The 22889-nt window shown below is 38.1% G+C and overlaps 1 protein-coding gene across 3 annotated transcripts in view; it reads right to left on the reverse strand.

The window, feature by feature from the left end:
• LOC110116194 (protein GID8 homolog) overlaps positions 1 to 22889 on the reverse strand; it is a 28002-nt gene that overhangs the window by 4781 nt on the left and 332 nt on the right. For 2 of the 3 annotated variants that reach the window (XM_020849686.2, XM_020849685.2), the window contains exons 2-5: positions 22642 to 22828; positions 22434 to 22540; positions 12010 to 12141; positions 11654 to 11810 (exon numbers count right to left, since the gene is read on the reverse strand). In XM_020849686.2, the coding sequence (XP_020705345.1) occupies positions 11654 to 11810; positions 12010 to 12141; positions 22434 to 22540; positions 22642 to 22828 (583 nt within the window). The remainder of the gene's footprint in view (positions 1 to 11653; positions 11811 to 12009; positions 12142 to 22433; positions 22541 to 22641; positions 22829 to 22889) is intronic. The other variant, XM_020849687.2, reaches the window with a different exon arrangement.

Below are 22889 nucleotides of genomic sequence, written 5' to 3' on the forward strand. Positions count from 1 at the left end.
ACAAATGAAGCCTAAGATCCATCAATTTGGACAGTTTTTTTAAATTTTTCTAAAAGTTAAAAATTTATTAAAAGAAATAAAAACCAGTGGTATAATAAATTATCCCAAAAAATAAAGACTAAGAATTTCCTTTGGGATGACCTTTCTTTTTGTTTTTAAAAATAGTTTTTTTAGTATGAAAATTTTAAATTTTTTGTCCTAGAAGAGCTGCTTTAAGATCAAATAAAAAGTCGCACCAAACGATCTAAGATTTCTACTATGGATTTTTTTTTGCCTCTTAAAGAATTTGTTTTGTAAAAAAAATTTTAATATTTGTATTTTAAAAACACCTTTTAAAACATAATAAAAAAAATCATCTCAAATGAAAGATTTGAGCTAAAATTTAGGTTTCAAAACAAAGTTTTGTCGATGGACCACACTACGTACAACTATAGCCTTTTATTGTCAGGACCATTTCTTTTTTATATAGCCGAACAACTCCATTGTTTGATTGCTAACAAGAATTGTAGAAAGCCCTCACGTTCTTTTCCAGTGTCACACCTAATGTGGATGACCTTATCTAGTAAGTAGTAGGGTTGGTTTGTCTATTGTTTGAGAAATTATTAGGTACGGAGTGCGGACGGGGAGAACCGTATGCACACTAGTATAAAATCGCGCTCGGTTACCACTCGGTACCCAGTGTACCGCTTGGTACCCTGTGTCTGTGCAGACGGTTCTCACCCCGTCCGCATCTCGCACCCTAATGAAATTTCTCCAAAAATAGACACCAACCCTAACACTACTAGTAGGTCATCCATCATTAGGTGACACTGGAAAGAACGTGAGGGCTCTTCTACAATTCTTGTTAGCAATCAAACAATGAGTTTCGGCTATATAAAAAAAGAATGGTTCCTTACAATAAGGCATTAGTTGTCCGTAGTGTGGCCATCACAAACCTTTGGTTTTGAACCTAAAATTTTAGCTCAAAATCTTTCATTTTGAGAGAATTTTTTTATTATTTTTTAAAAAGTTGTTTTAAAATACAAATATTAAATTTTTTTACTAAACAATTACTTTAAGAGGCAATAAAAAAATATTCCATATAAAATCTTAGATTTCGTTTGGGGCGACTTTATATTGATTCTTAAAAGCAGCTTTCTAGTAAAAAATTAAAAATTTTCATAACTATTAAACATTTTTAAAAACAAAAAGAAAGTCACCCAAGGAAAATCTTAGTCCTTTATTTTGGATAAATTTTAATACCACTGTTTTTATTTCTTTTAATAATTTTTAACTTTAGAAAATAGATTAAAAAAACTGTCCAAATGAAAAATTCTTAGGCTTTCATTTGGATGACTTTCTTCTGTTTTTTAAAGCAGCTTTTTTAGTATAAAATTTTAATGTTACACCCTAAAAAATATTTTAAAAAAAATAAAAACGTTCTCATGAACCTTAGTTTACTAAGATCAGTACTAGAAATCCATATTTAAGATAATCTAAAATTAGAAATTAATATATCAGAAAAAGCACAAACAGATTTATCATTCATAAAGCCCTACATTGAAAAAATAGTAAAATTCCCAGCTTGCTCTGTTTGCGCGTCTGAAGCCTGTATAATTGATTCATCATCTCTTTAATAAAAGTATTTTTCATACCATCATACGCTTTTATAATCATCGGGCAGAGCTTAGTTGTGACCTTTTACTGTTTTTAGTTTTCATAATCATATGCATCGACAAGCAAAAAAATACTTTCTAAAGCTTGTCAAATGCATTTTGCAATACTTAATCTTTAATATTTAATGTAATAAATTACTATAATTAATTAGACAATTGAAAGATCAATTCAACCAAAATTGAAACCAATTCACAGTTGAACCAGCGATTCTAACATATTCAAACCATGATGCAAAAACAATTTTTTCAGGATAGACGAATTGCTCTTACGAACAATTCATAGATAAACTGGTCCAGACGGCCAGTCTGATCCGAATTGTTAACCTTTAGTCAGATGTTCGAGAAGTTTTTTTAGCAGTGATTCAAAACAAATTCCCATAAAACTCAAGAAAGTCTCATCTAAAAATATAATTTTTGAATGAACTTACAGTTTTTAACATTCATTAAGAAATTGATTTGATTATTTTAATATATTTTTAAGCAATTCCCTCATACCCTCCATACTTTTTTTTTAATATATATATAATTTCACCACCACCAGTGTGCAGGCAGCTATTGATATATTCAGGCCACACACATCAGAGAAGAGATTACGTGTCCGGGACACAGCTTATGTTCGGAACTCGGTTACTGTGAAGTCTGAGCACCGAGCTCAGTATTAGAGTACCAGAGCCTCAGTACCGAGGTAGGAGGTGACTGTTGCACATTTTCATTGGGCTCCGAACACGTCCGGGTGACCTGACCCATAATGCATTTATACAAATCAATTCTTGTATCCGTGGCAAAAATAAAATATAGACAAATTTAACCTTTAAGCTTGAATGAACATCAACCCACCAGAAATTTTGCAACCAGAAAGCACTGAGCAAGGTTTTTTTTTTTTTTTTTTTCATACTCTGAGCAGGTAGTTACAGAAACAGAAGGGTGCTACACGGACAAAGACAATTACTATTAGTAATTTTGATCTTTTTATCTATGTTTTGTTCATCTCAGATTCTCATCTTGAAGATCTGTATGCTGCTTCGTCTTCCTTCAAAATTAAAAAAGGAAACTAGATAATTCTAAGAGTTACTTCCCAGCATTACAAAAAAAAACACCATTTATCCAATACCTAATTTTCATAATCCAATCACATTCAACCCAGATTTGACATAGTATCGCTATATTGGAATCACATCAATCTGTTATGCAGTAAAAAGTAAGCATCATACGACTTGATATCTTGATTTTTCCTGTGCATTAGTCTCCTCATATATTGATAGGAAATACTTGAGGTCGCAAGTAACCCTAATGAGAAATACTTGAGTTCGCAAGCCAAACCTAATAAGTAAAACAGCGAGAAAAATAAAAGAACTTTGGTGGCAACAATAAAAACAGTAGATATCTTATAGAATCAAAGCGAATCAAGAAATGAAACAAAGATACATGATCCTCAATTTGAGAGGAGGATTGTCTCTCTCAATCGTCTAGACCTAGAAGTCAGACCCAAAACACCAAAGAGAACTTCAAAAGAAACAATAATCATTGCATGAAAACCTAACCGCTAATTCCCTTCATCCTACTTAAAGCATACAATTAATTAATTAAGCTAAATTACTCCCTTGCCCTTGCACCCCCTCCCTTTGCCTTCAAAATATTTGAATTTGAATTCCATAGTGGCCCTACCCCTCCCTCTCTCACTTTGGTATTGCCGCGCCACCTCCTGTAGGGCAAACAACCGGAAGGGTCGGTTTGGAAGTTGGACGGTCCACTAGAGGTCTAACACATCATCTGATTATGTCTTGAGAACTTAAGAAGCAAATAAAATAACCAGAAAAGAATGGCAATAACATTCCATCTAACTGCTACTAAGAAATATGAGATGAAATAATATTCAACGATTATTGAAAAATAAGAACAGCCTTCTCTTTCAATAGATAAGTTAGAAAAGTTGAAAACATAAACAGTACCATTAACTACTCATCAAGAAATAATATACTAAAAACTCTATACTTACTGTGAATATGAAACTGAAGTTATAATTACAGAGGCAACATGGATTGTAAAAGAAAATAGCACTTATAAATACTAAACAAGTGCAAAGAATTCATAAAGTGGTTTAACAAGAAGAAAACTATTCACAAGACACCGTATGACTCCCACTGGAAATGCAAGATCACGCCACTTACATGGAATACAACTTTCAAATGGCTGGTTATTCAAGTGCCGCTGTGGTTAAGTCATTGATACGAGATAAGCGGCTTCTCATCAAGTTGGTTTTGGATCATACACGCATCTTCAGTAATCTTGGAAGTTTCGATTGCAAGTAAAAATTTTTTAAGCTTTGAAGTGCATGCGGGTTTGGAATATCAATAAAAAACTTAGCTTCCATGAAAGGAGTATTGACAAGTAGTAGTCATCGAGGTATGCGCAGATCAACCCAAAGAACGGTTGCTTATCATGTAAGACCTCATTTGTTTCTCCTTAATAACGCCATTTTTTATTTAAATCGGCGAAAACAGTTTACCGTGTGTTGTTGTAAATGACTTTGCAAATCTCCATTTCTTATATCTCGCCGTAAGTACTGCCGGTCTCAAAAGAAAAATGCCGCTTACCCAACCTGCTTAACCCGATCTCAAAAATGGAATGCCGCAACAAAACAGGCCTAAATCGAGCACAATTTGAACTATTTTCTTCTAGTTAAGATAACCTATGTCTTGAAAAATTAAAAATAAATTTAAATTTAAACATTTTTTAGCTATAGAATTCCCAGATGTCTGAATAGGGACACTTGGATTTCCAAGTGTTTCTCAAACCAAACCAAGTAGAATCCAATTGTAAAAACTGTGTCCACAGCAGAAAATCCAGCAAGAAACAGTGGAAAAATAGCAAATCGGAGAGAAAACGTGAAAAAAGAGACTTGTATTTTTTTACTAATAGATGAAAACAGAATAGAAAAAGTATACAATTGAATCCTTTCAATTTGAGAGGAGGATCGATCTCTCCCCAAATCTCTAGACGACCGCTAGAGCCCAAGGAAACCTAAAATCTAAGAGGATCTCAAATTTCAGTCAAATTCAAGATGCCCAAAACCCTTAACAAAAATCTAAACCTATTTAATGCATACAAATCAAAGGGAATTTCCCTAACAGTCCATACATTCAAATTTTCTCTTAAAACCCCTCCAAAATCTTTCCTAAAACGCTCCGTTTGAGCTGTCGGCCCACCATCCCGAATCTTCCGCGGAAGGCGGACGATACGCAATTTTTGCGTCTTGAACCGGTCTGTGCGGGACCGGCTGGGTCCGGGGACCGGTCCCAACATCGTCCAGGACCGGTCTAACAATACTCCCCCTCCCAAAAAATCACCTTGTCCTCAAGGTTGGAGATTATGCTCGTGTTCTCGGTGGAGGGGGCCATCCTTGAGGTGGCTTGAAAATCCTTACTGTATTGTTTGAACCAAGGGCTGCAAAGAAAGAGAAACTTCCCTCCCTTCTTCCCAATTCTGATTGCATCCAGCCTGTGTCAGTCCCACCAAATAATTCTTCCCCCACTCTTGTACATCGCTAACCATGGTCTATGGTTTTGGATGTGGATGACTTTGGATAGCCCTGCATCTCCCCTGATGAACCAACCTTTCTCCCATCCACCATTTAATTCCATCGTAGAGTGCTCCCCAATTATCCTTGGTTTCCCCAAGGTTTGCAACCACTTCATCCCAGGATTGACATCATGCTTCCTAACTCTAGTGGAAGAAGTCCTCTCTTACTTGATATCCTTTGGATGGTCAATCACCACTCCCTTACAGATTCCCTGGCCTTTCTCCACCTTTCCTTGTATCCCATCATCATCCCCATTAACGACCGGTGTCCACCAATTTCACTCCCAGTCGGTTGACAACCTGAGTGGAAATAATGTAGGTAGCCCCACTTATCAATTTGGTACAACCACCTCCACGATCAGCTTTGCCTCTTCCTTTCCACTTTTCATAGGTGTACTCGAAGTTTGAATCCCCACCACTGAGTTCAGAGAGACTTCTGCTACATCCAAAGTGCAACTTCTCCCCTCTCAAGATCTGCTCCCACCTCCCCTCTGCGTTTCCTCGTCTTCCACAGAACAAGGAGAACTGAAGAGTTCGGTTCCTTGCACCGATGCCCTGGTGTGTACTTCTCATCGCAGAGGAACACAACCCCTTAGCCCTTTCTCCTGCATCTCTTTCTCTGTTCAGCCGTTTGAAGTTTCCGCCACTTCCACCTCCCTCTGTCTTCCTCCCTTGACGGCCTCTCCTCCCTCAATGGAGGACATTTTGGTGCTAGGTGGTTCGCTCCTGTATCCCACTGTAGCTACTCGAGCTCCCTCTCAGATTCCTTCTGATTCTCACCAGCGGTAGACCTGTTCATATTTGACCCGCCGAAAACCAGACCGAACGACCCGCGTTTTCGGGTTTGGGTGACCGCCAAGCGGGTCGGTTCGGTCCGGGAAACCGACCCGTTTGCAAAACGGGTCGGGTCGGGTTGACCGCGGGTTTTCCGGGTCAACCCGAACCGTTAATTAAAAAAATTTGATTCCCGCTGCTCTAGCCCCTTGCCCGCTGCCTTTTGCCCGCTGCTGCCCGCCTTGCCCGCTGCCCGCTGCCCTAGCCCGCCTTGGCGCCTTGCAGCTGCCCGCGCCGTGCGGCTGCGGCGCTGCTCGACGATCGAGCGGTGGAGCGTCGAGCCCGCCTGCGAGTGCGGCCTGCAAGTCGCGACTCGCACTGCCTCGACGTCGAGGCTCGTCGCGTCGAGCCGCCTGCGGCTGCCCAGCCAGCGCGTCCACGGTTTCTGGCGTTCTGCGACACAGCGAGTCAGCGAGTAGCGACAGTTTGCGTCCGCGACAGTCCAGCTTCGGGGTCCGCGGCTGTTCCGTGTCCCGCGTCAGCTTACGCTGGTCGGTTACGGCTGGTTCGCATCCCCGAACCACAGAAGTCGGGCATCGGGTACCGCGAGTCCAAAAAAAAGATAAAGAGAAGAAAAATAAATTTTTTAAAACCTTGACCTAGATAAATTCAGGACTAGGTCTAGCTCAGCTAAGTGCCAACTCATGGCCTCCCCCAAATCACGAGCCATCAGAACCTTCAATGCCGCTCGAATCTCCGCCTTCAAACCCCTTCATGAAATTCCCTCCAAAACTGTGTCGGAGAGTCGCTCCACCCTGCTAGCCAGGTGCTCGAATCGTTTCCAGTAGTCTGCTACTGACACCCTCCTGTGTTAGAGCAAAGAACTGCTCATAGAATCTCCTCCCCGATCGATTTGGAAACGTTCTATGATGCATTCTTGAATTCTCTCCAGTTTCTGATAGGCCTCCTCTGATCTTTCCACTGATACCACGACAGGCCTTTCCTTCCAAGCACAAGCTTGTTTCGTCAGCTTCTCCTCTTCCCGTCAGCCCATTGACGGCGAAGTATCCTCCACCTTGTAGACTCCCCATACGAATATTCTCCTTCGAAGATGGGCATCTTAGCTTCCTCACCTTCTGGTCGCCTCCATTGCCCCTATTACTTCCGTAGTTTCCCCTCTCCCAAGTGTAGGTTCCTCCCACGTTTCCTTTCTTCCTTGTCTGCCATGAGCCCATACCCCTTTCGAAAATCCCCCTTCTTTCTTCAAAATCAGCCCCTCGACGCTGAATTCCTCTCTGTTTCCGCCAAAATCAGCACCACGGCGGCCATAGTTACCCTTCTTGGCGCTCCCACATAACCCCCCCTCTCTCTTCCCTCTGGACAGGCTCCAGATGGATCTTCTTCCTTCACCTTCCATGATCTCAACCTCATCCTCCTCCATACGAATTTCAGAATTCGTACTTCTTCCTCCTCCCTTTTTGCCACAGAAGTAGGGGTGTCATATTTGACCGCCGAAAACCCGACCCGGACCCGACCCGGAAAATCCGGGTTGGACCCGACCCGTTTGATAAACGGGTCGGGTTCGGGTTTTCTAATTCGACCCGTTGATAATCGGGTCGGTTCGAGTTGACCCGGCGGGTTGCCGGGTCAACCCGCAAACCCGTTTATTTAAAAAAAAATGAATTTTTTGCTGCCTGACCGCTGCCCGCTCTGCCCTGCCCCTGCCCGGCCGCTTGCCGTCTGCCCCCTGCCCGCGTGCCGCGTGCCGAGATCGGCTGCCGGCGCGCGTTGCCGAGAGAAGCGGAGCCGCTGCGGCGTGCCGCCCGGTGCCGAGAGCAGCTGCCGCCCGCGTGCTGAGAGCGCTGCCGCCGCGTGTCCGAGAAGCAGCGTGACGCCCGCGCCTTCGCCGCTCCGCCCGCGCCGTCGCGCGTCACCCACTGCCGGGTCGCGGGTCGAGTCGGGTCAACCCGGCAACCCGGCCGGGTCGGGTCCGGGTTGAAATGCTCGACCCGTTTTTGCAAACGGGTCGGGTTCGGGTTGACCCGTTAGATCCGTGTCGGGTCGGGTTCGACCCGAACCCGACGGGTTGACCGAATTGACACCCCTACACGGAAGCCGCCGTTTGATTTGCATGCTAACACTTTTTTCATCATCTCTCGGATTTGGCAATTTGCCCCTCCATGGATGAAATCCTTTCTTCCACCGTCATTTTGATCTGATTCATCTCTCCTTCAATTCTTTCCTCCAAGGCATCCACCTTCTTGCCGCCATTACAATCCGAACTTTGTAGAATCACAAAATCTGGAATTTCGACAACAAAAACCAGCACTTTCACCTTTTTCAGACAAAAAAACAGCCGCTGAAATTTGCCCAAAAACAGCCCACAAAAGGTCCCAAGACTTGCTATGATACCAATTTGATAGGAAAACACTTGGATTTCCAAGTGTTTCTCACCAAAACCAAGTAGATCCAATTGTAAAACCTGCTGTCCACAGCAGAAATCAGCAAGAAACAGTGGAAAAATAGCAAATCGGAGAGAAAACCGTGGAGAAAAGACTTGTATTTTTACTAATAGATGAAACAGAATAGAAAAGATACAATTGATCCTCAATTCGAGAGGAGGATCGATCTCTCCCAAATCTCTAGACGCCGCTAGAGCCAAAGAAACCTAAATCTAAGAGATCTCAAATTTCAGCCAAAATTCAAGATGCCCAAACCCTAACAAAAATCAACTATTTAATGCAATACAAATCAAAAGGAATTCCCAAACAGTCCCTACATTCAAATTTCTCTCTAAAACCCCCAAAATCCTTCCTAAAACGCTCCGTTTGAGCTGTCGGCCCGCCCAATCTTCGCAGGAGGCGGAGATCACGCGACGTTTCGCGTCTGAGCCGGTCCCGTGCGGACCGGCTTGGACCGGCTCAGTGGACCGGTCTAACAATGTCATGCTAAGACCCAACTAAATTTGGAGTTTGTTAGGATGTACCTGTAAGTGATGCACCCTAACCAAATTATGAGAAATAGTCAAGAGATCTCTAGTTGTGTCACCTAAAACTTAACCAAATAATTGGTAAAAAGTATGGAAACTGTTGACTAGGGACGGCTATAGCTATCTATTAAATTAGAGCGGAATAGTTGTGAGAAAAATTAGAATGTTTTAAGTGTTGTAGGCTTATAAATATTTTCCTTGCAAGAAAATTTGGACAATAGATTTCTTACTACTAACACACACTAATAGATCTAGCTGGGAAAGAAGTCCTTTTCACCAATATAAACTCCCCCCCCCCCCCTCCCCCACCCCCCACACACACACACACACAACTTCGAATGAGAAAACTAGAAATTAGTGGACACAAAGAATAGAAGAAAAAATATTACATGTTTGGAAAAAAAAGAGAAATTTAAAGATATTGAGGAAGTTCATAAACTATTATATGTTGGAAATTTTAATAATAGCATAATCAAGAGTTAAGACAACGACAGTGATTGTACCACTTTATTTTGAGTTCTTGTTTGTATTTTGATTTATTCATGCATTTTTCCATTTTTACCCTCACTTGAGGGAGTAGGCTTATGTGATCCCAAGGGGCAATTTTGTCATTTGTGTTATTATCGTATTTTGGCTATTTATAGCCTCCTCTTCTTTTTGAGGGGATGGATGATTATTAAGAGAAAATTCTGCACTTTGTTCTTAAGAGATTTGAGAGTTCTTATGAGAGTAGAAGTCCCTAGTTGAGGTTAACGTACTAACCACCAACCGCAGGAAGCATCCAGACTTGTGGTTTGAAGTCCCTAGATGAGGGCAAAGTATTACCCATCAGCCGCAGAAAACGTCTGGGCTCATTGTTTATCTTCTTCATCGACTCCCTCTCCTCATTCTCCCCTAGCCGCCACCTTCATCTCGCTCTGATACCATTCCTCTTCCCTCAATACTTCCCCACCTCTCGGCCTAACCACCTCCACCAAGCCGTCGGCCTCCGATTTCCCCATCCTTATCCGAACCCTTCCCCCACCCAACCATCGGCCACACTACCTTCCTAGCCGCCGGCCACCATACCCCCTCCTCTTGGCTCCAAAATTTCAAAACCAAGCATTCATTATTTTCCTAATTTAAATTCTTGTAAATTTAGAAAGTCAAAAGATTTCAAATTTAAATAATTTTGAATTTGAAATCTCTTTCCTAAAATAAAAGAGTTATGTTAGGAAAGCTCCTCCAATCATGCTATTTGAAATTCAAATAGAAAATTACCATGATTTCTGTCTCTAATTAATATTCCAAGATTGACAAGTCATTAAACACCCCACATGACCCTTTTGATTTTAAATTTTAAATTTCAAACACAGTCATTACTTTCCATAATTAACGTATTTTAAATTAGGAAGATTTTCAAATTAGATTTTAATTTATTCAAAAATCTGAAATCTCTTTCCTAAAATAACATGAGCTATATTAGGAAACCTCCCCCAATCATGCCAATTTGAATTTAAGGGGAGATTGGCCTTATTTTCCCCTCCCATAATTGAGAGCCTAGGATTGACAAGTCATAAAACACTCCAATCAAGTCCACATCAAAGGGACCGGCCCCTCCGTCTCTCCCTTTCCCCTTTTGCTCCTCCCAATTAAGTCTCTCAATCAATTACTTCAAATTAACTTCAGATTTGGGATTTGATTTAATTCCTATTTTCTTAATTGAGATATCATAATTGGCAGCTCTATTAAATCAATAATCCCACCCCAATCATAGCTAGCTTGGTTCTACATCAATAAACTTAAGCTTTTTTTGGGACAGCATGTTAAATGCTTTCTAAAGCAGCTTTCTATTAAAAAAAAAAATTATTCAAAAAAATTTTATACTAAAAAACTACCTTCGAAAGCAGTAAGAAAATTGTCCCAAATGAAGCCTTAATAACAACGTAATTGCTAATAAGTAAATTATCAATGAGGATGTAACATTGGGGGCCAATGTCTATGCTTCTCAAATTAGGTTAGAGGCTTAAAATTTAATTTTGGTAGGAGATAATTAGACTATTATAATGTATGCTTGAGGAAGAGAGTATTCTCATTGGCAGTGACTTAAATTAATGACCATGTTTTAAGATGACAGTATATGAGATTCTTCATAATAGGAAACAAAAATATGTTGGGAGAATCTATATGCTTGATTTACCAAAAAAATATGATGATCATGCAATAACATAAAAAACACTTATATTTTCAAAAATAGAACTACAAAATTGCAACAACAAAAAAAAATCTAAGGAAAACAAACCTTTTTGTATGGATTGTCAGTTGTTTTCAAGAAAGAAGGCTAGCTATGCAACATAAAGTTATAATTGTGGATGAGCAGCTTTCAATGCTGAATGAAAGTAGGGTTTTTCTTAACAAGGTGTTACACCATACAGATGAAATTTTTTTAATAAATATGAATGTGGAAGTGAAAAATATAAATGTGGGAACTTGGAAATCAAGTTGAGCAATTGAAAAGTAAGCAGGCTTTTGATAGTGAATAAAAATAATAACACAACACATCATACACACAGTCCCAGAGCCAAGTGTGGGAATGTTGAGAGGAAGTAGTGGACTGGGGGATCTAGAAAGTAGTCGGGGCAGTGCCGTAGAAGACCAGATATTAACTACTACCCACCTTTCTCATGGCTTTGGCTTGTCAATATGGCAGCATTCACCTCACTTGCAGTCTTCAATCGTTGTGACAGATCCAAAAGTTCACCAAACGGACAGTTCTTTACATCCTCAAATGCCAGGAGTGCAACAGTCCTCTCTAACTCCTCCAAAAAGTTTTGCTGAAATAGAAAATCAGGAAATAAAATGCATTTCATCAATATTAGCCCAATTAAATTATTGTCCCGTTGTTACAGTAAACTTATGCAAGTAATCACAAAAAAAATCAATTGAAAAAAAAGGTCTTCTGATTGCATGTACCAAATGTGAGATGCACATAAGAAATGGATATAAAAATTAACATGGAATAAAAGGCTATACATTTTCCTCCCCTCTTGGGGCAAGCTCCTCCTGCGCAAACTCAAGAGCCTCTTCTACTTTTCCATATCGTATCAATTCTATCAGCTTTTGTTGTTGTAGATGGAAATATAAATGTGGATTGGTATTTAAAATCTGCAAAAAAAAATCTAAAATTAAATTAGACATCAATAAAGAATATACGTGCAAAGAATTTCAAAGTAGTACAACCTGACATTATCACATGCATGTTCCCGTTTTCAGACGAGCACAAAGTAGTTTACAAGTCACTTGCAATTGCACCATTATTTATCCCAAAAGCTACATGTTGGGTTCCTACATTCCTCATCCTTAGCTCCAAAGTCTAAAGAAAATCTTCGAACACTAGCCCAAAAGTCATATATGTTGGACACCTCCTTCTTAAACCAAAACTCTAAGTAGCATTTCATTTAACATAACAGTTGATCTCTCATATGGCATTTAAAACATAACATTTAGATGTCCCTTAGGAGTTTTCTATCATCTGAAGTTCACCTTACCAAATAAGGAGAACTTCACAAAGACCTAAGTATAACCCTTAGGCATGTCTACTTTACCACATTAGATAGACACTCTCTCATCCAAACACTAAGAGAAACCCAAAAATAACCTAAATTCCTTTGATACAACGATCAATTATTCCATAGTTCCACCCTAAAAGGTCGAATGGTTGCATCACTATATCTAAGAACTCATAAGTGGCAAGCTTGCCTCAAAACAAGCAGTGGCTTATTATGGATTCTTCATAACTCTCCTAAATATGAAACACATAAAAATCAAATAAAAATCTTTAAGTCATAAACAACTTAATGAGAAATCACCCCTGGATTAATTTTAAACATCTCTAATCCTCAATAAAATAAAACACCTTTCATAGTGTGACATGTCACACAAGCCTCACACACCTAGGCGTACAGCCCCCTAGGCATGTTAGGATTATAATTTTTTTTTCTTTTGTTGCACATGTGGTGTGATTATGATGCGGACATCCGACGGTGGACGATATTCAAAAGAACAGTCGAAGATCAATGGCCGAGATCACTCCGTTTTATTTTAGTTTATTAATTGTATTTTAATTTAATTTTACAATTTTCCTTTTTTACCATTTTTATTTAAGAGTATTGTCTTATGTAAGCCCATGGGCCAATTTATTTTTTAGTTTCTTTTGAGGCCTATATATAGAAGCCCCTTCTCTTATATGAGGTATGATGGAATTATAATAAAAATTTGTGTTTTGCACTTATGTTTTTTTTTTAGGACATTAGTGAGATTCATATGGGAAGGAATCGGAGTTTCCACCAGCTGCAGGATGGATCCGAGCTCGTGGCTTGAAGTCCCTTGGAGAAGAGCAACGTATCACCCGTTAGTCTTCGGAAGTGTCCAAGGCTCGTAGTTTTATCTTTTATCTTTTTGTTTCTTTGTTGTTGTTCCTTCTTGTTGTTCCTTTTCGCCATCTTCATCCTCTCTCTACTTCCACTAAATCGGCCTTAGCTCCACCACCACTCACGACCAAGCCATAAGCTGCCTGATGAGTACATCGAAGATCAATGGCTACGATCGTGTCTATTTATTTTCATGTATTTTATTTGTTATTTGTACTTTTCCATTTCTACCCTCACTTGAGGGCTTTGCTTTATGTTGGCCCTAGGGGCAATTATGTCTTTTATGTTTCCTTCATGTAATTGGCTATTTAAGCCTTCTCCTTCCTCTTGGAAAGGATGATGAATTATTGAATGAAAATAAAATAGATTGATCTATTTTAGGAAAGTCTTTAAATCAAATCCAAATTAATGACCTCCACTTATGGTCGGCCCCTCCCCTTTCCATATTCCCTCTCCAATTATCTCCCCTCCATTAATTAATTCTCTAATTGGATATCCCATTATGGGAATTAATTAATTCAAATTCTAAATCTCCCCCACCCCCATACCCATTCTACATCAGATTGCCTTTGAATTGTCTGCATTGTGGGCACTTGCTCTGCATTGTTCATGCTTTATATACACATGCTCCTAACCCTCTATCCTATAAGTTTGAGTTTTTTCATTTCCTAAATGTATTTGATTAGATTTAGGTTGTATGTTGAATTTGAGTGGTTCAATTGGAGGAGAGGTGGATCAAGAGGATGTACTTGTTAAAGGAGAAGCTCAAGGTCTACCTGGAAGCCAGAGCTTGAAGACCCCCATAAGTAGAGTACCTAAAAAATTCATCTGCCTTGTATAATGACAGACAACTCAGTTGTCAAATTTGAATGTATTAATTTAGACTCTATAAATTCATCTGCTTGTGTGCGTGTGTGTGCGTGTGCGTTGATTTCGTGTTTTTCCTTTTTATTTCGTGTTTTTCCTTTTGTACCCCTATGAGGGAGTTAGTGTTTATTGTAGCCCAAAGGCAATGTTGTCTTTTGACTTTTATTTTCGGTTAGCCTATATATAGGCTTTATCATTATATTTGCTCCTTAGTTTTTTATGAATGAAAATTTACAGTTCATGTTCTCTTTGTGAGTGCAACCCTCATCGATCTCTTAGTGAGTTCGTTGGGGAAACTAGATCTCTTTGTGAGTTCTAGGTTTTCTTCTCCTTCTCTTTCTCTTTTGTTCAAGTCCTTGTCGTGGAGATTCGGATTGAAGATACTTGTGGGTATTGAAATCGTATCCATTGAAACCCTAGGAATTCTCCCTACGACCCTCCTTCCCCTTGCTCCCTGCCGCCGCCCTCCCTAGGCAATCCAGCCCGTCGGCCTGCAGCCCAGCAGCCCACTGGCTGCCGTCGCCACTTCCCCTAGCTCTCCCCTTGTGGATTTTGAATTTACCCTTCTTAATTGCTTTCCTAATTAAGCCCTAACCAATTTGAAAAGTTAATTATGAGGAGTTACACTTGATTTCAAATTCAAACTCCAATTCCCTCTCTTTGTATTTGAATTTGGAGAGTTACTTAATATAATTATTTCTGAAATTAAAATCAGAAGCCTGATTATATTTATTTCCCTCTTTGTGGTCCCCACCTATTCAAATCATCAAAGCCACATCACCACCTTACAAGGCCGGCCCCTCTCCCTCTCTCTCCCCTATTAATTTTCTTTAATGCACCTTTAATTCCTTCCCTCTTAAGCTTAATTTCAAATTCAAAATTCTGAAATTGAAATTAAGATCTCTCCAATTCCGGAAATCTGAAATAAACTTCAGATTTTGTGCTTCTTCCTCCATAGCCTCACCCGCCCCTGCTCCTCTCAAACCCATGAACCCCCTCCTCTCTCCCTAGCTCACGGCTAGCCCTCCCACCTCCCTTTTGTCTTCCCTACTCAATCCAACCATGCATGGCGGATCCCAAATTTGAATGGGGACTTGTGTTCGACGCCTACGGTAATATCAACATCCTATGATCTCCATTCTTTGACGTGGGATTTGATCACGAAGACAACACAGTTGGAGGTTACTTGGATCGAATCCTCCCTATTCTTGTGCAAGTCGTCGACCAACAATTTGCCGACTACGAGTGGATCATCGACGGTCAACATTCCTCGCCACTTCCACATCCTACGCCTCCCTCTCCATCACAACGGATCTTCGGCACCGTCTACCTCAGAGCGATCTCGTTCCTTGTGTGGCTCTTCTTCCTCCGACAACCCTAGACATAGAAGAGTGATTTAAGCCTCAAGGTGAGACGATCGCTTTGTTAACTGCCGGATTCTAGTTGGCTATTCATTGTCATTACTTTTGATTGAGGTTGTTATTTTATAGATCTTGCAAAGTTAGTTGTAACAACTTGCCTAGACTTTGTTGAATTCTAAGATCTTTATTGAAGTATCAATTGAAAGAAGCATTAAAATTGTATTATCATTATTCTAACCAACTCTTATTAATTTCTAAGAAACAATTCTTGGTTTCACATCAGTTTCCCATCAAGTACTCCTACTCTTCCTTCCTTTGACTCTCATTCCAAGAACTCCAATCAATGTTGATCCCCCTCTTCCTTTGAAATTCCTAAAGGCCAAAAATTTTTAAACAAGAATTTTATAAATTTCAAAATGAAAACTTTAGTCAATATTTTATGCATTGTTCATGCTTTATATACACATGCTCCTAACCCTCTATCCTATAAGTTTGAGTTTTTTCATTTCCTAAATATATTTGATTAGATTTAGATTGTATGTTAAACTTGAGTGGTTCAATTGGAGGAGAGGTAAATCAAGATGATGTACTTGTTAAAGGTGAAGCTCAAGGTCTACCTGGAAGCCAGAGCTTGAAGACCCCCATAAGTAGAGTACCTAAAAAATTCATCTGCCTTGTATAATGACAGACAACTCAGCTGTCAAATTTGATTGTATAAATTTAGACTCTATAAATTCATCTGGATTGTGTGTGTGTATATGTGTGTGTTGATTGTTTACTGGATACGCAATAGAAGCATACTTTTTCTTAAGTTTCTTCTCTTGTTTTGCTTGGAAGTGGCATGGATTTTTGATACGGTTAGGCTCTTAGGACAAAATTAAGATTTTTACCTATTAAAATGTAAACAATATAAAATCAATTTTAGGCTCCATATTTGTCTAAATTTAAGAAAATTTGCATAGCTCCCTTCAAGGAGTCAAATTTTTTAAAGTTCAAATTGATCATGCATAGCCTAGTAAGTCTCATATAGAAAAGCCTTCACTTAATGATCAAATAACTATAAAAAAAATAAAAAAATTGCATCTTTGTGAGTCAGCATTCTGCATACCATTCATGATCAGACATCTTAGCCTCAAAACCAAGTTATAAGTCATATACTCTAAATAAAAAATAATCTTTCCTACTCTTCATAAGCATTAAGATCGACTGTCATGGTTTAAAAAGCGATTAGGTGGATTAGTTGGTAGCCCTTTCTAGACAGAGCAATAAATCCATAGGTCGGACTAGCTATGTCTCATGTGAGGTGTGGTTTGTAATTTTATTTCTCTCCGTTAGACTTAGATTCGAGGCGCTACCCTTCAGTAGTCTTCACCGATCTAGGACAGTTGTTGATTTCAATCACTTCATAAGTCATCACCTTTCAGGCATTTTCTCCAACACATGTTGTTGGAATGTAAGCCCCAACATTCTAAATTAAAATTATCAACTTAAATAAAAATAGTATTCTAAAATATAAAGCCCAATATAGTATAGTTTTGAGTACCTCTAAGTTTCCCATCAGAATCAAGTACTCCTACTCTTCATTCCTTTGACTCTCATTCCAAGAACTCCAATCAATGTTGATCCCTCTCTTCCTTTGAAATTCCCAAAGGCCAAAAATTTTTAACTCAAGTACCAAATATTTGAGATGTAATTAACCATAGAGATTTACCCCTATGGGGCATCCGTACCCCGGAATAAAATAAACCCCATTCAACCAAATACTAAATGGGAAAAAATCTCTGTTAAAATTAAATTTGTAAATTTTGTTATTGATTCCATAAGGAAATGATATTTTTATCATTTGGGACAATATATCATCTTTTTTATAACATGCTCGATCACAAAATATGCAATCCGTTGATGATGACAAAATTTCTCCAACATACTCTGCCTCTTATTTGGGAATAAACTATTAGTTGATTGAACAAAAGAATAACAACAAAATATCATCATCATCATAACCCCCACGGCCCTTATCCAAACTATTTGGGGTGAAAATCATGAATACTAATTTTCCACTTTTTCAGTAATGTATGATGAATTTCATCTTCTTCTGACAATACAAGTCTTCAAACTCTTGATTTCTTTTTCCCTTGGAATGAACTCTCAAAAAAATATTTTTGTTGTTTATTGTTATACTCACACATCTGAAAATGGGATTTATAATTTTGTGGGGAAATTAACTATAATGTTTTTAGAAGCACAAAAGAATTATACGGCCCTTTATTCTTTGATTAAGGACCTTTTGCTTATCTACTACACACATTATTATCTTTGTCCGCAACTAAAGGTAGACAAAGATCTTTACAAGCCCATTCCGCAATATTACAAATGGTTGGATCCACCATTTGTCCAACCATTTGTATGATGATCTAAACAATAACAATCACAACCCACAAAACTATAGTCATTCCCCATCGAAGCAGTGTGCATGCCATAGGAAGAAAGCTAACAGGTAACCTACCAAAAAGCTCTAGTTCAAGAAATATGTTCCGTAGTTTCCAAGGTATATGTCAAAAATTTAAGTCCAGCCTTTGACCTTCTTTAAACTAAATATCCTCAAGCTTTGAATTTGATCTCTAATTTGCCTTGCAACCTCCTTATTTAAGAATTGTATCATGTCTAATCATTTATAAGGTTGTAACTGGCCCTCTGTCCTACCTTCAACTAATTAAAACTTTGGAATAGGTTTCTATCCTTAAAAAAAGAGTCATGCTCACCCATATGACTTTACGTTACAGTCCATAAACAAGCCAAGACATAGTACACCTGAAATTGTTCTAAGACCCTGCATAAGTTCTATGTTCAGCTCCTTTCAATTTTTACAAACCTTGAAATGTGCCATATGTTACGGTTCTGGCCGAACCATCCAAACCGGCCCAGGTGGGCCCAATTCATTCCTATAGGAGGCGGGCTAAGCGGCCTCCTTTGATGGCCGCCCAATCACGTGGGCCCCCCTAGGGTGGCAAGGAGAGAGAGGGAAGGGGCATAAGGAAACTATTTGAATTAATGTTTGTTTTAGGAAATCTTTTATTAGCTTTTATTAAGAATATCTATATTAAAAGAGAGGAGGAGGCTAGGGTAAGGGTATGCATGATTTGAGTGATTCTCTTGGAGTTCTCTTAGGGTTTTGGGCTCTAGATTAATCATCTAGAGATTGGGAGAGACGATCCTCCTCTCGAATTGAGGATCATTTGTATCTTTGTTTCGTTCTTGTTTTGCTTTGTTTTCTATAAGAATATCTATCGTTTGATTGTTTTTCCACCCTATTTTCTTCCGTTTTCAAGCTGTTTTACCGATTATTGTTAGGTTGGCTTATGAACTCAAGTATTTCCAATCACCATACTTAGACATAGCCCTAAAAGCATGTCCCAAGGTTATATTTCTTCATGTCTATTAATAAAAAAGAAAATTAATGCAATTTGGGCATGGTCTAATACTATACCAAAGCTTACACAGCCCTTAACATGACGCCCTTTCCCGTGCATTCCACCAATATTTACATAAAAATGAATGTATTTTTCATGTTGTATGTACCAAAATTTATCATATCAGGAACCAATACACCATCATCATCACGCAGCATTAGGGAACTTATCCCAACTATCTACGGTCAATCATTGTTAATCAATGCAGTGCTAATCATTTTGCAAAACTTCCACTAATTTCATATTTGATCTACTCAATTCTCTTCCTTATCCTATCAAATTAATCTTAGATAACTTATTAGTACATTTTCTATACTTTCCTTGCACATATCCAAATCACACAAACCTAATTTCAACCAACTTATCTTCAATAGATGGTGCGCTCATAACCCCAATAATATAATATTTTCTCAACCTAATATAATAGTCGCACCACATACCTATCTATAAATTCACATGATATCAACAATTTTATTGCATAATAATCATATCCATACAACACAGCCAATCTAAAGGCAATTTTATATATTTGACCTTTTAAATTTCCATAATATTCTCTTAAAATATAACATATCAAAAACACTTATCCAATCTCACCACCCATCCCTTACCTAAAAAGCCATATCCTGATCAATATCCCCATTTTTTTTTAATAATTGACATAAGTTGCTTGGATCTATCACACATACGTATCAATTTACTCCTAATAAACATTGATAAATAACATATAGCATATCAAAAGCACTTCTCCAATCTCCTAGGCCTTTTATCTTCTAAGAAATTTTTCCCTTATTCTATTTATTCAATTAATTCAATGAGGTCTTACCAATTAAAATAATGCAATCATGTATCATTTCCATTCATCAGCAAATTTATAAGCAATACGAAAAGATTGAGGATAAATGTTGTGTCAATAAAATATATTTCTAAATAGCAAATAGTGCATCACAGCACAAAGATCTAATGGAGTCATAGCACATAACATGTTATTTTAAAAATAGTGTGAATGATATGTTTAAAAATTGAATAATTTTTTTTTAATTCAATAGTATAAAAGAAAAAATTATATTTATGCAAAACAACACTGTCAATCACAGATTAAACTGAACATAATCTTGCTTTAACAAATCAAAAACATACACGAAGGGTCCATGCATATTTACTATTATAAAATAAATTTCAAGTAGAAGTCATTGGAGTTCATTACAATATATAATTCAAGTGAAAGCAATGAGTTGGGGAATAGAAAGGTGAAGCAACAAGACCAAGAAATAGTTTCAATCAACTTGAAATTGATATGACTAGGTATCAATTCTTGACCTTACTATATTAATTGAAACCATATCAATCTTCTATAGAAACATCTTTGATCCACAACTTAACCTTAGAGATCATCCTTTACCTAATCACTTAGTTCATTTATTTAAGATTTTAGCTTAGTTTGAGCATATAATAAAAAGGTAAATCAAGATTATAATTAAGAAGGGGAAGAGAAGTGGATGCATAAATTTAGTCCATTTAGTAATCAAAATTAATTAAAAATGGCATAATTTGTTAATTCTTTAAATAGATGCATAGTTCAGCCATCACATAAGATATATTTACATTTTTTACGAAGTTTCCAAGATACTCATATCCATATGGTAGATAGTAAAACAAGGCCAAGTATGAAAATGCAAGACATTTCAATAATAGGGAAAGCTTTGGTGATTTAGCTTTGATATGCCTTGACATGCAAATAGCGTAAGAGGTGCATCTAAATTTATAATAAAATGTTTGTTGTATGGATGAAAACCTAAAAACAAAGCTCATCAACATCACCATTAGCCTCAACCCAACTATTTGGGATTGACTATAAATTGGCATTCTCCATCTGCCCATGCTTAATTTTCCATAAGATATTAAAACTATATTGTACAAATCTTTTCACATACCTAAATCTCAAGAATCATTCTCAAGAAAATGATATTATAATTTAATTTAATTTAACTTAAGATAACACTAAAAAATATAATAAAACACATAATGTCATGACTTCATCCAAAATTTACCCAAATATCTGACTTACATGTCATTGCATCCATAGGGACTATCATTAGGGTTTCCCATTGCAAGAATAAATGTTTTATTTCTAATGTCCTTTTATTTCCTCAAAGTTTTGAAAACTGGAATATAGCAAAGGGACAACATGTGTAAGAGGGGAAAAAAAATCCAAATGTGAACCATTAAACAAGTAAAACATGCCAATATTAGTCCATAATATTTCTAAAAATTTTGATAATTTAAACTGTTGAATTTGAAATAAGAATATATTTATCATAATGTACATAATTGAGCTTCTTATGCATGCACACATTCAAGCATAAGCATGCAACATGCAAGCAAACACACACAGCTTTTAATTTCCTACATAACAATCTATCTAGAATTTTCCATGTCATGAACATGATAGATAATAAATTACTCAATGAAGGCATGCATGTCATGTCAATAAGCAATTGATAAAAAAAAGAGTATGAATAAAAGTACCATATAAAATATTTTAAAAGATGGCACTTGTCCTAGTAATAAAACCAATTCACTTCAAAAAGCTGTTTGTCGCATGAATGCTCAAATCAGGGAGAATTAGGCTTTCGTTTGGGACTACTTTCTTACTGCTTCTTAAAATATTTTTTTAGTAAAAAAACTTAAATTTTTGTACTTAAAAGCTATTTTAAGAAGCAGTAAGAAAGCCGCCCCAAACGAGAACAATTATTACATCCTCTGACCTGACGTAGAGTCTACGTTCGGCGCAATACAGTCGCCAAGTGCTCTTATTCTTTATCGCGCCCCGACGACTTGACCCGGAGCGGAACCGGATGCTATGTTCGGAGATTTTCTCGGTATTGCTCGGTATTTGCTAGATATTGCTTTGCAAAAATTGAGAAATACCGCTCTGTGAAGACCAATACGAATGGAATACCGAGTTGTACGAGTTTTTTTATCAACTTGATTACAACTGTATTTGCTAGGGATTTGCTCGGTATTGCTAGGGATTTGCTCGTATTGTAGGGTATTGCTAGAAAAAACTCGGTACAACTCGGTGCAACTCGGTATTTGCTCGGTATTGGTTATTGCCGAGCAAAATCGACCAATACCTAGCAATACAGAGCAATCTTGGGTCCGTTCCGGGTCGGGTTGTCAGGGCGCGCGGTAAATAATGAAAACGCGTGGCTCGATTCTACTGGCGGCCGAACGTAGAGTTGCGTATGTTCACCGGACCAAATAAAAGTTCCCCAAACGAAGCCTTAGTCATCAAAATCACCCAAATTATTAAAAGATGTGTATACCTCAGGATTCAAGTGAATAACCTTCTCAATAGCATCCTGCACATTACCAGACTGAACAGCCCTTTTGACAGCCATGCGGTCAGCTATTGTTGCAAGATTTAATTCCGCTGTGTAGAACCAAATAAAAAAAATAAGTCAGATACATTCTTAACGGCATGATTGGGAAGCTCATTCAAAGAGACAAGCCAAAAGAATTAATGCACAATACGCTCGGTGCCCGATTCGATTCTAAATTTCTCAGCAGCATCAACGTAGCCTTCCGTCACTAGAAAGTTCATCACTAACTTGTTCATATCCTCTTTCCTAATCTTCACATCCTTAAGCTTTTTCTCCCACTCCTCCCTCGTAATCACCTTCTTGGATGTTGACTGCACAGAAATTGAGAGCGCTGATATCTAAAAAGAGTATGCTTGTTAAAATATATATAAACTCCACAACCTTCTATGCATTATCCCA

Source organism: Dendrobium catenatum, unplaced genomic scaffold (assembly GCF_001605985.2).
Source record: "Dendrobium catenatum unplaced genomic scaffold, ASM160598v2 original_scaffold_235663, whole genome shotgun sequence".
NCBI classification, from domain to species: Eukaryota; Viridiplantae; Streptophyta; class Magnoliopsida; order Asparagales; family Orchidaceae; genus Dendrobium; species Dendrobium catenatum.